At 45.1% G+C, this 14,397-nt stretch overlaps 1 protein-coding gene across 2 annotated transcripts; it reads left to right on the top strand.

The window, feature by feature from the left end:
- The first annotated feature begins 624 nt into the window (after positions 1–624).
- Positions 625–11,998, top strand: cd109 (CD109 molecule). 2 transcript variants are annotated; one of them, XM_040200538.2, is made up of 32 exons: positions 625–819; positions 951–1,102; positions 1,192–1,220; positions 2,071–2,304; positions 2,412–2,540; positions 2,657–2,696; positions 2,936–3,017; positions 3,098–3,197; positions 3,281–3,377; positions 3,462–3,571; positions 3,671–3,862; positions 4,085–4,189; positions 4,297–4,359; positions 4,496–4,666; positions 4,765–4,911; positions 5,533–5,602; positions 5,765–5,849; positions 5,951–6,068; positions 6,346–6,459; positions 6,637–6,855; positions 6,966–7,107; positions 7,564–7,740; positions 7,826–7,907; positions 8,019–8,250; positions 8,615–8,789; positions 9,337–9,527; positions 9,620–9,775; positions 9,861–9,926; positions 10,529–10,650; positions 10,781–10,937; positions 11,377–11,479; positions 11,590–11,998. In XM_040200538.2, the coding sequence occupies exons 1-32, from the start codon at positions 740–742 to the stop codon at positions 11,787–11,789; spliced, it is 4,140 nt and encodes a 1,379-aa protein (XP_040056472.2). In that variant the 5' UTR covers positions 625–739; the 3' UTR covers positions 11,790–11,998. The 2 variants fall into 2 exon arrangements, with proteins under 2 accessions (XP_040056472.2, XP_040056473.2); XM_040200539.2 differs by having other exon boundaries at positions 977–1,102.
- Positions 11,999–14,397: the final 2,399 nt, after the last annotated feature.

The raw sequence follows: 14,397 nt of genomic DNA on the forward strand, positions 1-14,397 counted from the left end.
CAGTAAATGAAACGTTTACTTTAATAAAAGCACTAAGCACAGTAAAGCGGTCCCATGTCTACCAGTTTCTAACAGGCACAGCTTTGAAGTGAGGAGTTAGCCTTGACTTGACTACCTCCTGCTGGTGAGGAAGAGTTAATAAGGGCCTTCGTTGTGCCTGTTATCATGTTGCTCGGTGAAGGTTTTAATTTCTGCTTCGAGGTTAAAACATGATCCAGCAAGGTCAGCTGCAATTACACAAACCCTTTGTGTTACACATAAGTATGTGTCTTCCCCTTCCATAACAGTGCTAAAATTGAGAAAAATTACATGAGAACCCATTTTTTCAGGTTAAAATGACTTATGACTTAGTTTACTGATAACGTGTCACCTCTCAGGTGGTTTTGTGTCGCACGTTAGCGGCTCAGTGGCTTGTTTTTTTCTGACACTCTCTGGGATTTCTAATACCCCCCCCCAAAAAAGACAGATGAGACGTGTCCCCCCCTGGGCTAAGGTGTGAGAGTGTGTGAACTCCTTTGTGACAAAGAATAGACGTGTGATGATATGTGCATGCATCCCGGTGTGTGTGTGTGTGTGTGTGTGTGTGAGTGCGTATAGGCGTGCGGCTGCGGCCCCCGTGGGGCGTTGGCGGACACACACGGGAGGGAGGGATCTCGTAAGGTCGAGGTCACTTCGCGGAGCGGAGCGGCCGCTGTCACTTCTGCGTCTGAACCAGGCGTTGAACGTGTGGACCAGAAGCATGGATGGGATCTGGGCTCTGGTGGTGTGTGCAGCAGTCGTGTGTTCGGCTGTTCCCTGTTTGTCCCTCAACTCATCCAGGTAAGAGACGTGGTCCGTTCGCATTGTCCTACTGCAGTCTTAATCCCTATGTTAATGCAGTTTTTTTCAATCTCATGCTCCAACTTGTTTTGCTAATTCATAACAAGCCGCTCTTTCAATTTTCTTCAAAGGCCATTGTTTATGATCTCATGTCCAGAGGTGGTGCATGCTGGGACACCCACTTCGCTGGCCATCACTGTCCTTGCTGACTTCCCTGGGAGGGTGACTGCTGAGGTGGCACATGGCAACACCAAAGTTGTGCAGACAGAGGACTTCCGAGGAGGTGATACTGCAGAGACTAGGAGGCTTTGGGTTATTTTGCATAATCACTTGACCTTTTGTGCTAAAGTAGCCGTTGTGTTTTCTTTTAAGGTTTAACTAAAGTCCTCATAATCCCTCCTGTGAGTATGACTTCTGTTTATTTGTCACAGATGAGAAAACAATAATGATGAGATGACCTTTTCAGTGTCTCAAAATGCACCAACAGCGTATTTTTTCAGAACATTCTGAGTTCATATTTTTAGCCTTTTTCGACCTAACATGTTGACTTTTTTTCAAAATACTTTTCCAGCTAATATTTTTTAAATTATTTTTCAGACTTTTTTCTCCACAAGTTTTGACTTTTTTTCCCCATACAAGTTTTCAACTAAATATTTTTTGCATTTTTTTCCATAAACACACACAAACATTTCGCAATATTTTCCAATTTAATATTTCTTTACATATTTTTATCTTAGGCGGCACGGTGGCGTGGTGGTTAGCACTGTTGCCTCACAGCAAGAAGGTCCTGGGTTCGATTCCACCCAGTGGCCTTTCTGTGTGGAGTCTGCATGTTCTCCCTGTGTCTGCGTGGGTTCTCTCCGGGTTCTCCGGCTTCCTCCCACAGTCCAAAGACATGCTCTGGGGATCAGGTTGATTGGGGACTCTAAATTGCCCGTAGTTGTGTGAGTGTGAATGGTTGTGTGTCTCTGTGTAGCCCCGCGATTGGCTGGCGACCAATCCAGGGTGTACCCTGTCTATCGCCTGAAGTTGGCTGGGATGGACTCCAGCCCCCCCGCGACCCTGTGTGCAGGATAAGCGGTTTGACAATGGATGGATGGATGGATTTTTATCTTACATATCACTTTTTTGTAAAAAAAAAATGTTTGACCTAGTATATTTTTTACTTTTTCAAAAAAGGTTTTTACTTACTTTACTTACATCGCAACAACCCTCTTTTCTCTACTTCATATCTTTTGACTTTTGTTCCAGATTCCTGGAACTGCAGCTGCAAATTTCCCCTTGAACCTAACAGTGAGTTTCTACAGAGAGAACGACCTCGTTTTCACCAACACCACCACCCTCAGCTTCAGCCCCAGGAACGTCTCCACCTTCATTCAAACGGACAGATTGCGCTACCAACCAGGCGACAGCGTCAAAGTCAGAGTTGTGTCTGTGCAGTCCGATAACCGTCCGTACAAAGGCAGAGTGGACCTCGCTCTACAGGTAGGTCTCGGACGTCTGTGTCAAAGAACAAAGCCAGAGGAGTAAAATGGATCTTTTGTTTTGTGTGGCGGTGGGATGTTTGAGTGACGTCCTTTTGTCACGTGCAGGATCCCAGAGGGAACATCGTCGACAGGTGGAATTCCACTGGGAACATGGGGATTGTGGTGTGGGAACTCAGCCGTGGCCACACGAGCCCAAATCCTGTTGGACAGTGGGTGATAACAACCACCATACAGGTGGGCCTGACATAAATAAATAAATACATTTACCTGTGTGCGCCATGCTGTTAAGAAATACTGCTCATTCACTTGAATTAAAAAAGCGGCATTGAATTCAATCTTCTTCCCTACAGGGCGTCACTGACGCGAGAGCATTCACTGTGGAGCATTACGGTAATAGATATCAGGTCTATTGCAATATCAATGCTGGACGGCAGTCAGTCGATCAAGAGAGATTACTGTCATTATTGTGCAGAATCATGGTCCCCAGAGGATTAGTACTTCCTTTCCCCCCCAAAAAATTCAAAAAATCAGTCTCCAACCTTTAGTCTTCTGAGAGTTAATACAACAGAATGAACGTGGCCGATTGCTACTGTCACTGATTCCCTTCCTTGCCCTGTCTGCCGTTGCAGAGCATCCCCACTTTGAAGTGCTGCTCAGGACACGTTCGCGGGTCCTCGTTGGAGAGGACATATCGGGATCAGTGAGAGCCCTGTGAGTTCCAGCAACTCATGCAAACTCATGCCGTTACATTTCAGCATATGGTGCAGTGCTATTCTCGTTTCCCCACCTAGTTACCCGAGTGGAAAACCTGTTCAGGGAACACTGACTGCGTCGGTCACTCTGGACGACGGGATTCCCAAAGCTTCATTTATGCCGATACAAACTACATCGGTGAGGCTTTATGACTAATTTACAGTTGGCACAGCAGGTCTCTGCACACTGACCGGCGCCGGCCGACATCTTTTCCGTTCCAGATCTATGGGTCGACGCGGTTTTTCTTCAGCAAGGATCTGCTTCAAGGAACCACCAGCAGCGTACATGTTTCAGTCTGTGTTACCGACAATTCCACAGGTGAGGTACATTTTGAGGCCTTGTCCGTTCAAGCGTCCCAGTTGCCCCTTCGAACCGTTCTGCTACAGCATCTCCCCCCCAAAGGCCTCACAGTGAACAAAACAGTGCAAGTCCAACGCACGAGGACCGCATTCCAGCTGGCGTTCCACGACTCGCCGCCTACGCTGAAGCCGTCTCTATTCTTCGCCGCGGAAGTGAGTGAATTATTATTAATCCGCTCATGCGACATCTGTTTTTAAACTGATGTCCCATTTTTTTTTTATTTTCCTTCCGCGCTGCGTCTCCCTGCGCAGCTGAGGATCTCCAGGTACGACGGAAAGCCGCTCAGCGCGCAGGATGTGAATCACTCTGCTGTGATTGAAGTCAGTCAGGGAACATCCACGGTGACCGCCGAACCGACGACTCTGACGCTTCCGGTGCCTGAGGACGGGAACGTCCACATTCGGCTCAAGTTACGAGATCAAATGGGGATGCTTTTCATTCGGGTGGGTGTTGTTTTATTAACGTCACGAGGGATGTTGGTCCTCCAGTTTTGTTGTACGTAATGTGAGTAGTTTCAGTGTGAATCCATAAACTTCAGAACAGTGTTAACAGACACTATAGTTACTTTCCTCACTTTTGCCTAAGCAAACACACGTTGATGATACGGTTATTGAAGTTGAAATTAACATCTTTTCATATCTTCTGTGTCTTGTGTTGACATTTAGGCAAGATTCCAATCCAGTGAGGAGACCCTGACTGTCTACAACAACAACGTCTCTCCCAGTGACTCCTATATTCAGATCTCCCCAATCAATAACTCTCAAGTACAGGTAGCTCTAAACACATGTTTAGTACCACTGGGATACGTCGGTAAAGAAACGAGATGATGCTGATTATGGAAACAAGACACAATTCACATTGGATGCTTATCTTTCAGATTGGAATACCTCTTCAGATAGACGTGATGAGCACCTTTCAACCAACTGAGATGCACTTCGTGGTATGTTTGGTCAGATATTTTGAATCAAGCAAATAAATAAATAAAAAAAAGTTTTTTCTTTTCCTCAACAACATAATACATTTCCACGTCAGGGTCCTTAAAAAGCAAACAATGACTTTTATGGTTGTACTTCTAGGTGAGCTCCAGAGGGCAAGTGTTGGCCGCCGGGACAACGACTCCCTCCTCTTTTTCTTTGACTCCAACCTTGTCCTGGTCCCCTGAGGCCCGCGTCACCGTCTACTGCATCCTCTCGGACGGAGAGGTCACCATGGACACGGCGCACATACCCGTCAACCAACAACACTACGTACTCTCCCTTCCTCAATGTGTTTCTACGGAATTTTTGTGATAGTCGCGGGATCCTCCCGGACGTGCCTGTGATTCTTTGCGTGTTTGTTTCCTCAGGGCTCTCTGAGCTGGAGCTCTGACAAAGCTCAGCCAGGGGGGCCGGTATCGCTCACCGCGACAGCTCTTGAACCGAAGTCCGTGTTGGGAGTCGTGGTGACGGAGACGCAGGACGACGCTCCGCCTGCTGACCTCAAAGCGGAGCAGGTGTGATCACCCGTTTTAATTTGCCAAAAGGTTTATAGGGGTAAAAAGTTTATATCTTTTATGAAACGCAAAATAGCATCTCTGAAACTTAAAGCAGATTTGCGTCATTTTTCTCTTTCTTTGTGAAACACTTCACACACTTTTCCCAGTTAGATACTACACAGCCGGTTGGTCTAGGTGTAATCCATCTGTCTGCTTTGTTGTTTCTAAGAAGTGGTAACGTTAGTGTGCTGAGTCGCGGACCGGAGGCTTGTTCATGGGTGCGAGGCGAAGGAAACAAAGCCTCACCACAGTGGGCCGTCTTAATAATGACCTTTGCCCATCACCATAGCACAGATGCCGTGTATTGTGTCTAGTAGAATACACTAGTTTAACAAGCGGGATCTCCTCGGGCATCAACAGAGCGGAGACCGCTTTACTCCTTAAATCACCTGCTGGCCTGACCTATATTTTACAGGCTTTCACACCAACAATGCGTGATCTGATAGTGGACTTCTCTGTACAGGCTTTTTAAATCTGAATGCAACCCCCCCCCCCCCCCCCCCTTTTAGCTGTAATATTATCAGCTAATGTAACAGGTTTACCATTGTTATCTTTGTCTTTGTGTCTTTCAAACCACAGGAAGGTAATATTAGGATGATAACCAATGCCAAAATACACCAGAAAAACAAGCCTGATGGACCTTCAAATGGTATGATATATAGCACACCAAGTCAAGGTGATGCTTTTTAATACGGCACCTAAATTATTTTTCTGGTGCTCTCTGTTGTGGCCATTTAGCATTTTAGATTTGACCCACAATTTCCACTGGATTTTATTACACTACTGATCTCTTCTCTCTCTGCGTGTTAAGGCGGAGCTGACTTGATGGTGGAGCAGTACTGGAGCCACTGGATGGACGCCGCCGAATCCTTGCTATGGTTCGACACTGGCGTGACGTGAGTGCTGAAGGGTAAACACAGTGTGCTGGCGATTGAAATGAGTGTTCAGGGACATTGAATGCATTCAATGTCGCACTTTCGTCTTTCTCTTCCAACAGCAATCAAACATGGACGAGTGGGAAAGTAACAGTGCCAGATGGCGTTACGTCTTTGGGCGCTTTTGCACTGGTGATGTCAGACAAACGGGGTCTGGGCTTCTCTTCTGTGCCACAAAAGGTAACTGAATATTCGCTATAGCCTCTGCATATCTAATTGTGTCATTTTTCAAAGAGGATGTTGAGCTTCTTTGTTTGCTCTGAAAGGGGAAAGGAGACATGGGGAGCGATTTCCAATTGGTGTGGCTATACAAGACCGAAGCAAACAGACTAACAAAATAAAAATATAGTAGTAGCTTTAACAATTCTCGAGGTCGTAACCCTACTGTGAGTTTAATTTCTCCTACTACCAATGTTAGCCAAAGTTGTTTTGGAAATGTATGTTCTCTTATTCACAGCTGACCGTCTCCAAAGATTTCTCCTTGTCTCTGGATGTCCCATCGTACCTCATCAGAGGAGAGGAGATTGTGCTGGAGGTGACCGTCATCAACCATTTAGAGCACGACATCGAGGTATGGACGGCTACATTTGTGGAACATTCCGGCTAAAACCAGACTGGTAAATCATCTGACCTGGAAAGTAGTACTTTACTCCCTACCTGATGATTTATTAGCATCTTCCACAAATCCCTGTCATCTATGGCAAACAGAAGGTACATTCCATGTTTCAAAAGAAGTTTCTCTCAACAGGTATTTGTGCTGCTAACACAGAGTGAGGCCTTTGAGTTTGTTTTGGTGGACAAAGGGGATGCCTCTGTAGTGACGGCCCACAAACTCACCATAGGGAGTCATTGTGCTGCTCCAGCGCTGTTCCCGATAAGGCCCGTGGTTCTGGGCGAGATGGAAGTATCCGTGGAGGCCATGTCGGCCGAGGCCTCAGACACACTTGTTTGGAGACTGCTTGTGAAGGTGTGGTACGATGGGAACTGGATGATATCCAATAATAATACCCAGTACATAAACAAAGTGGGCTACGTGGCACGAGATTACTCCTAAAAATAACTTCCATGTTCTCGAAGCCGGAGGGACTTGAACACTCCTTCTCAGAGACTCTGTTCCTGGAGATGGCACCAACGAAAAACAGCAGTTCAAGATCCGTCTCCTTCTCCTTTCCACCAGATGTGGTAGCGGGCAGCCAGAGGGCCCACGTGGCATTGGTTGGTACGTCCACGGTTTTGTCCTCCCTGTTCCATTTTGGGGCTTTTTCACGTTTGCTTGAACTCCATTAAGCATGTATAATATCTCCCACATTTTCCATTGTGAATAGATGATGATTGTGGGCATGAGTCCTGAAACATTTGTGAACAAGGAATAATTGACATCAAATGGGAATGTTTATGTGTGGGCAGATTCTGAGCAGCCGTTTCACTTGATGTTGGGAATTCGTCACAGTAGAAAGGCGAGCCCAGATTTTTCCTCGGATGGGACCATATTTGTGGTTTCTGTACTTCATGTCATGTAGAAAATTGACTTTTTTTCCTCTACTGTAGCTTTCGAATCAGAAGAGTCTTTATTCTCCATTCTTCCATACCTTGTAACTTTAAGATTTGAAGGCCATTCATGGACCTGTGCAACAGCTAACTCCCTCCTCCTTCCGTCATCTACTGCTTTTCACAGGTGACATCTTGGCCATGTCCATCAGAAACTTGGACTCGCTGGTTCAGAAGCCCGTTGGTTGTGGGGAGCAGAACATGATCCACTTTGCTCCATGTATTTATGTTATCCAGTACCTGAACAAATCAACTGAGGACAATGAAGAGATCCGGAGCAGAGCACTGGGCCACATGATGGAAGGCAAGTCACTGTCGTACATGTACTGTATACATACTGTTTAGTTATTGGACTCATTTTGAAACTTTGTTCTATTTCCTTCTGTCAGGATATCAAAGACAACTGTCCTTCCAACGTGATGACGGGTCGTTTAGCGCTTTCGGAGCCAGCGACACCTCCGGTAGCACATGGTTGGTCAACAGTGGAATGGCCGCAGGCCACAAGAGCATTCGTTTCGCTCAATCGTCGCTAGTGTTGCCTTAAAAGGCCTCTCATGGAGCTTCTCCTTTCTGTGGTCCAAGGTTGACGGCCTTTGTGCTGAGGTGCCTCCTCCAGGCTCAGCCCTACATGCAGGTTGACCAGAGTGTCCTGTCCAGAGCCGCGTCTTGGCTCTTCAAACTGCAGGGGCCCCAGGGTGAGTTCGAGGAGGTGGGCAGGTTGATCTCCACGGAGATGCAGGGAGGACTGGATAATAGTTCGGTGGGACTCACTGCCTACGTGCTGATGGCACTGCTGGAGGACAACGGCTTGGTGGTGAGTTCTAGGAATTTGTGTATTTTAGGGCAAATAGGGAGCGAACATAACCTTTGTACTTTTCACACAACACCAATTGCACACAGATCCCTTTGTTGCTCGATTGAATCATCTGCTTTACAAGGCTTCAAATAATTTTGAGTGTTGGTGTAAAGCATAAAAAATACATTTTATAGTCATATTTGTCATACTATTTTATAGGGGGGAAATGCCAATGGTAGTTTTAAGTCATTAATGTTCAAATGTGTTTTGAATCAACGTTTCACGTTCCACCAGTATGAACCATGAGGATCTCTGACCGGCGGCGGTCCGTCACGGCCCTAGTTGTTGGTAACAGTCTTCTGCCTGGTTTGTCTTTGTAAAGGACATTTACCAAGACAACATGTCCCTGGCCCAAAGGTACCTGGAGAACAAAGTGTCCAGTGGAGCGATCGTCAGTAACTACAGCTTGTGCCTGGTGGCCTATGCTTTAGCTATGGCCAAAAGTCCTGTGGCCGACGCTGCCCTGGCTGAGCTCAACAGGAGAGCTGACCACAGAGGTAATTCGTTTGTTTCTTAAGGAATTTGCAAAAGTCACTTCTTAAATCCTTCTTGTAATTATTGCTATTTTAGTTGATACTGCATGCATACAATCCAGTGAAACATGTGGATGATATGTCGGATTAACTTTTTGGATACTACAAATATTTGATACATTTATAACCAGTGCCTTGATGTAAATTTTGCCAGAAATTAGATGTTTAATGGTGAAGAAACCATGAAGACATATCTCAGGATAAACATTGTAATTTATAACGTCATGATCAGCACATTCATTGTAGCTAAAAAACAAAAGGTTGTTTTCAAATTACAAATTTGCAAACGTTTTTTTTTTTACTACAGATGATAAAAGAAATATGGTGCAGCCAAAAATATAAAACATGTTGCTTCAGCAACCCTGAAATACTAATAGTTGATTTAGAAACTAATCCAGGTTAACGTTTGTGCCATTCGTAGGAGTTTACTGTATTGTGCCACCAAGTGCTAGAACTTAAATCACATAAGCACAATAGATTCTACGCCGTAAAGTGTGATTTTCCTCCAAAGACGGCGTCATGATGTGGGGATCCTCGGCCGGCCTGGGGTCACATGGCTGGCAGCCGCGCTCGGCACAGATCGAGATGGCCTCCTACGTGCTGCTGGCGCTCTACAAGCGCGGCAGCTTTGTGGACGGCTTTGAAATGTTGAAATGGTTAAGCAGGCAGAGGAACCATTTGGGAGGCTACGGGACGACACAGGTGACCCAACGCAATCCAATCTATTGACCTGTGCGGCTGACCGGTTCGTTCGGGTCCACGTTGTACTGGCGAGCATTCTCTCTCTCTCTCAGGACACAGTGGTCGCCCTCCAAGCCCTGGCAGTTTACGCTGCCTTCAGCGGCGCCGTCGCCATCGACCTCACGCTCAACGTATCTGCCCCAGCGTCTTCGTTTGAGTCACTCTTTAGCATCAACTCCACCACCTATCTGACGTTAATGAGCCAAGAGGTAACTGACCTGGGTGGAATCCTGCGCTTGGGATGTGCATTTTAATTTAATATGTGACTATAACTGCACTTTCTTTGTTCCTCAGATCAATTCTGACAAAGATCTAAACCTAAATATATACATGGAGGGAAGAGGATTTGCAATATTTCAGGTAGGGTAATAACATGGTCCTGTTTTTCTTTGTCTGTAGAGTTCATATTGGATTAGTTTGGAGCTTTTGGAACTCTGTGGAAACAATTCTCATTTAAGGAAAACTAACTCCACAACCTCCCGCAACGCAGGAATGTTTTCCTACATCAAACATTCAACCGTACCAGAATAAATTGAACCCGGCAGTTGTGCACTTTACCGTCACCCAGCGCATCGAACTGCGTTGAAAATGCTAAACCAAAACAGCCAAACTCAAATATAGCATGATCATGGACTCCCAGCAATTAACATCTGGAACTTATACTATAGCTTGAAAGTGTCTCCGGATCAACTTACGCACTCATGGCAGGACCTTGGTGAGAGGTTAATCATTTCATTGTGCTCAATCTCACAAACCTTGACATCCTGTTTATACTTCGATTCAATACTTTATCGTTGAAAATATATACGGAGATGATCTCTATTTAATTCTCGCTTCATGCTGTTATGTCCGTGAGGCATCTTCATATATCCTTTAGCGGGGCGGATCAGGCAGTACAGTAAATTTAAGCAACTAAATCTATTTTTTTACACTTTTAAAACAACATTGTTAATCCATCCCAGATGAACATCTTTTACAACTTGGAGACCGAAGCTTTTTCACAGGACGAGGAGGCGTTCTCATTAACCGTTGGTGTTACTGGGGAAGCAGACCTCAATCACATGCTGTTGTCGATATGCACGGCGTGAGTACCGCTACGCCGAGCGACCGTTTCTGACTTCATTTCACACGTTTTATTCTAAAGTTGTCACGCATTTCAAATTATCCACAAGACAACAGACCATAATCTGGTACTTTTTCCTGGTCCTCTGTAGGTTAAAGGCGAATCAGGCCATACCTCATACGGGGATGGTCATAGTGGACGTGGGCATGCTCAGTGGTTTCCGTCTCTCTCCCGGAGCTGCTGCCTCAACAGATCTTATCCGAAGTGTGGAGATCCTTCCTGATAAAGTCAGCCTGTACCTAGATTCAGTAAGTGTTTCGTCATGGGCTCGTTCCATGTACATTGTAGTTGTATTTTGTCAAACCAGAACTCGAACAATCTCACTGGTTGTGTGTTTGACTAACCCGTATCATATTTCTTTGGGATTTTTTTTTTTCTTTTACCTCTTCGCTTCTTTGATGAGCGGCTTTTCACCTTATTTATTACCTCCGAAAACACTGTAAACATGAGATTATTCGTCAATATAGCATGATGTTCATCGAGTATATTGAGGGTCTCATTTAGAGTCAAATGCTTTGAGGAGTGGCTACCTTGTGATTGACAGGTCACTACGGTCTTACTAACTTAAAGATAGACATGACTACCTACATCACAAGGTACTTTTACATATTCACAACAATGGACAGAATAAAAAAGGTAAGAAAATGTTACATTGAGTTATATTGACTTCACTGGCCCCGTTTGCAGCTCAACAAGTCCGAGGTTTGTATCCGACTTCCGGTCACCAAAGACTACAAAGTGGCCCACGTGCGGGACGCCGTGGTTCGGGTTTACGACTACTACGAACCCAGTGAGTGCAGCCACACGTCGTTAGATTCTGCCGTCCGTCTCGTGCCTCTTCGGCGACATTCACGCCGTGTCATGTGCTGATCATCACATTATTTGCCCCCCATCTCACAGCGAGAAAGGCAACGAGAACGTACAACTCGGACGCGCTGCGCAGCACGACCCCCTGCTTCCTCTGCGGTGAGAACTGCGAGTCCTGTAGGCCGGGCGTCACCGTCATCGTGTCACCACTGTTTTCTCCCTCTGAGAGCAGCGCCGCCCACAGCGTCCTTTCCCTATTTCTTGGAGTCGCTGCTTTTTTTGCGGTGGTCTAATTAGAAGGAATGATAGCCAATATACAACGGTATAATACTAGCACACAAAGTTGTTATATTTTAGAAATCTATTTGCTTAGAGCACATGACTTCTACTGAACTTTTGTACACAATATAAAATGTGGGAAACTACTTTGGAAGCTAAATCAGTCAAATTCCATTCATGTAATAGTAATTTTTGGTTCCGAATAAAAATACCGTGAAAATGATATGCAATAATTTCTCTACCTTGGTCATGAGACCTGCTATTCTCTTTAATAAAATAACTCATGCACAGTTGAAAGAGAACAAATGAAAGTACCACATGTGTCCCGGTGTCACCACCTCTGCAAACACACACACGTTAATCTGCCGGAAGTCACACTGAAGCAAAAATAAAATGTATTTTCTAAAATGGTTTGCCCTGCTTTGAAGGGTTTAATGTGTTCTTTTTGCTGACGCTGATATATAGCAGTCCTACTTTCGTGAACCAGACCTAAATGAGTTTGGATGTAAATACGGCACCAAGGAGGAAAATGCCCTTTCAGATAATTTGGACTGATAGGAAAGTCATCATTCCCCTCGGCCACATCACGAACATTCGAGCCAGAGGAATGCAGACTGATCTGGAGCGCACACGTGTAAGTGATCAGGCCTGACGTTGCTGAAGTAACATAAAATATGAATGTTATTGCTGAGGTTTTGAGCCTACTGTGTTCAGTCCGTAGCATATTTCACTTTTTTCAACACAAACATCGCGTTCACACGACCAAGATCAGTGATCAAATGTTTTTATTTGGAAGTAATATCGAAGTTCCTCCAGTGATGGAAGGTTTGCTCTGTCGCTGTACCCGACCTTTGAACTGGTTTTCTGGTTTTTACGCGTCAGATGTTTTAGAATGCTCATTGGGCAAAGAAAGAACGCTCAAGGGGCTGTAAAGCTTTTTGTTTCATGTGCAAACGCAGACATGGAATGAAACTGAGAATGAAAGTTGTTCTGGTAAAAACCTCTACACATTTAAACTCTTAACTTTTGGCTTCATTCAAATGTCATAAATGCCTTGAACATCTGAGGGAATCTCCCGCAGATGCTTCCCCTGCTTCATTCCTTCAAATCTTTAAAATTAAGTGAATCCTTCAGTAAAGATACCTGACCACAGTACTGTGGGATGAAAAAAGAATTACAGCAAAGACAGATTGTGAACTGTGAACATGTAGAACACATGTGACCACACGGTCTTGGCCTTATTCTCTTTACTCCCATATGCTCCTGTTTTAAGACCTTACCTTATATAAGCATGAAACTACACACCAGGAGCTCACAGGAGATTTATGAATCTTCAAAAAAAGGGGAAACACACATGCTCATACAAAAAAAGATGATGGGTGATGCTTCTTACTGTGGATTGGCTTTGTCAAAGATTTGACTGGGTTTGTACCCTCGTATTGGAATGTGATTATTGTAAGTTGCTTCGGGTGAGGGCGGCAGCTAAATTAAATGGAATCTAATTTAAGTAGCAACTATGCTGACACAGTTTTCCCAAAGCAGAAATAAAACAATTACACACCGTTTCCATGATAACAAACACTGTTTGCATCTCGCAATTTCCAAAAGCTTTTTCCAGAAGACCCTGAGAGGTTGCAGTACCACTCATCAACACTAGATGGCAGACGTGCTCTCCTAATATCCATAGTTTTAAAAGCATTGGCAAGAGCCTTAATAAACTGATACTATCAGAAATAGGAAATACTTTTGGCCTGCACACTCTGCGGTGTCTGGGATTTAATGATAACTTTGCTGTTAGCGCTAAATGGAAAGTAGATGTGACACCCGGGATTATACCGACTCACCAGAGACCTGCATTGTGAAAGGGTCCATGACGTCCTTTATGCTGGCTGAGAACCAAACCGCCTGTATATCCTTAATCCATCCGCTGAAAATATACCCGATCACGTGGGGTAACAACCAATGCGCAAAGGTCACGATGGATGACCCTCACTCAGCGGGGCCTCCTTGTGAGCCCCGCAAGTAAAACAGTGATCAGTCAGCGGTCATGATGTCATGTGTTTTCCTTGTCAGAAGGTTGACAACTGCCTGATGCGGGGGGCCTTAACTGACACAGAGCTCAGGGAAGTGGTAAGATGAGTTGAAGGACAACTCTCTTAGCAAAAAAATTGCATGAGAGACAGAGAAGAAGAGATTGACGTCTTAACAGCGCGAGTCTGTCACCACTTTGTTATGAAGATCAACATGAGCATAAAAAGAAGAAAATGTAACATCCCGCAAGAACCGCTTCACTGTTTCCGCAGCGGCTCCTGGGGGGGGGGGTCGCGTCTCGCCCGGAAACAATGCTGAGCCCGAAATAAATCAGATCCATGGAGTCTGATGAGATTTATTGATGTTTCCCTCATGTCAATGTGGCCTTGAGAGGAGCAATGTTGGCTGTCCAAAAAGGAGATGCGTGGTAAACAATGTGGAGGAGAGGACTGCTTATGCCAGAGGTCAAGGTGGAGTGGGAACGTTATGTCCAAACACGCGGTTCACCTGGACAACAGGCGTCTTCAAAGCGTACCGAGAAAAATATGTCTCGCGTCGAGCAGATTTTATCAGACACACTCATCAAAAAGG

Source organism: Gasterosteus aculeatus, chromosome 15, assembly GCF_964276395.1.
Source record: "Gasterosteus aculeatus chromosome 15, fGasAcu3.hap1.1, whole genome shotgun sequence".
Lineage (NCBI taxonomy): Eukaryota > Metazoa > Chordata > Actinopteri > Perciformes > Gasterosteidae > Gasterosteus > Gasterosteus aculeatus.

Excerpts from the sequence above, each read along its gene's own strand:
- cd109 (XM_040200538.2), top strand. The coding sequence starts at position 740 with ATGGATGGGATCTGGGCTCTGGTGGTGTGTGCAGCAGTCGTGTGTTCG. Across the intron at positions 4,190-4,296 it reads TCAATAACTCTCAAGTACAG|ATTGGAATACCTCTTCAGAT; the intron begins GTAGCTCTAAAC and ends CTTATCTTTCAG. Across the intron at positions 5,603-5,764 it reads GCCTGATGGACCTTCAAATG|GCGGAGCTGACTTGATGGTG; the intron begins GTATGATATATA and ends CTGCGTGTTAAG.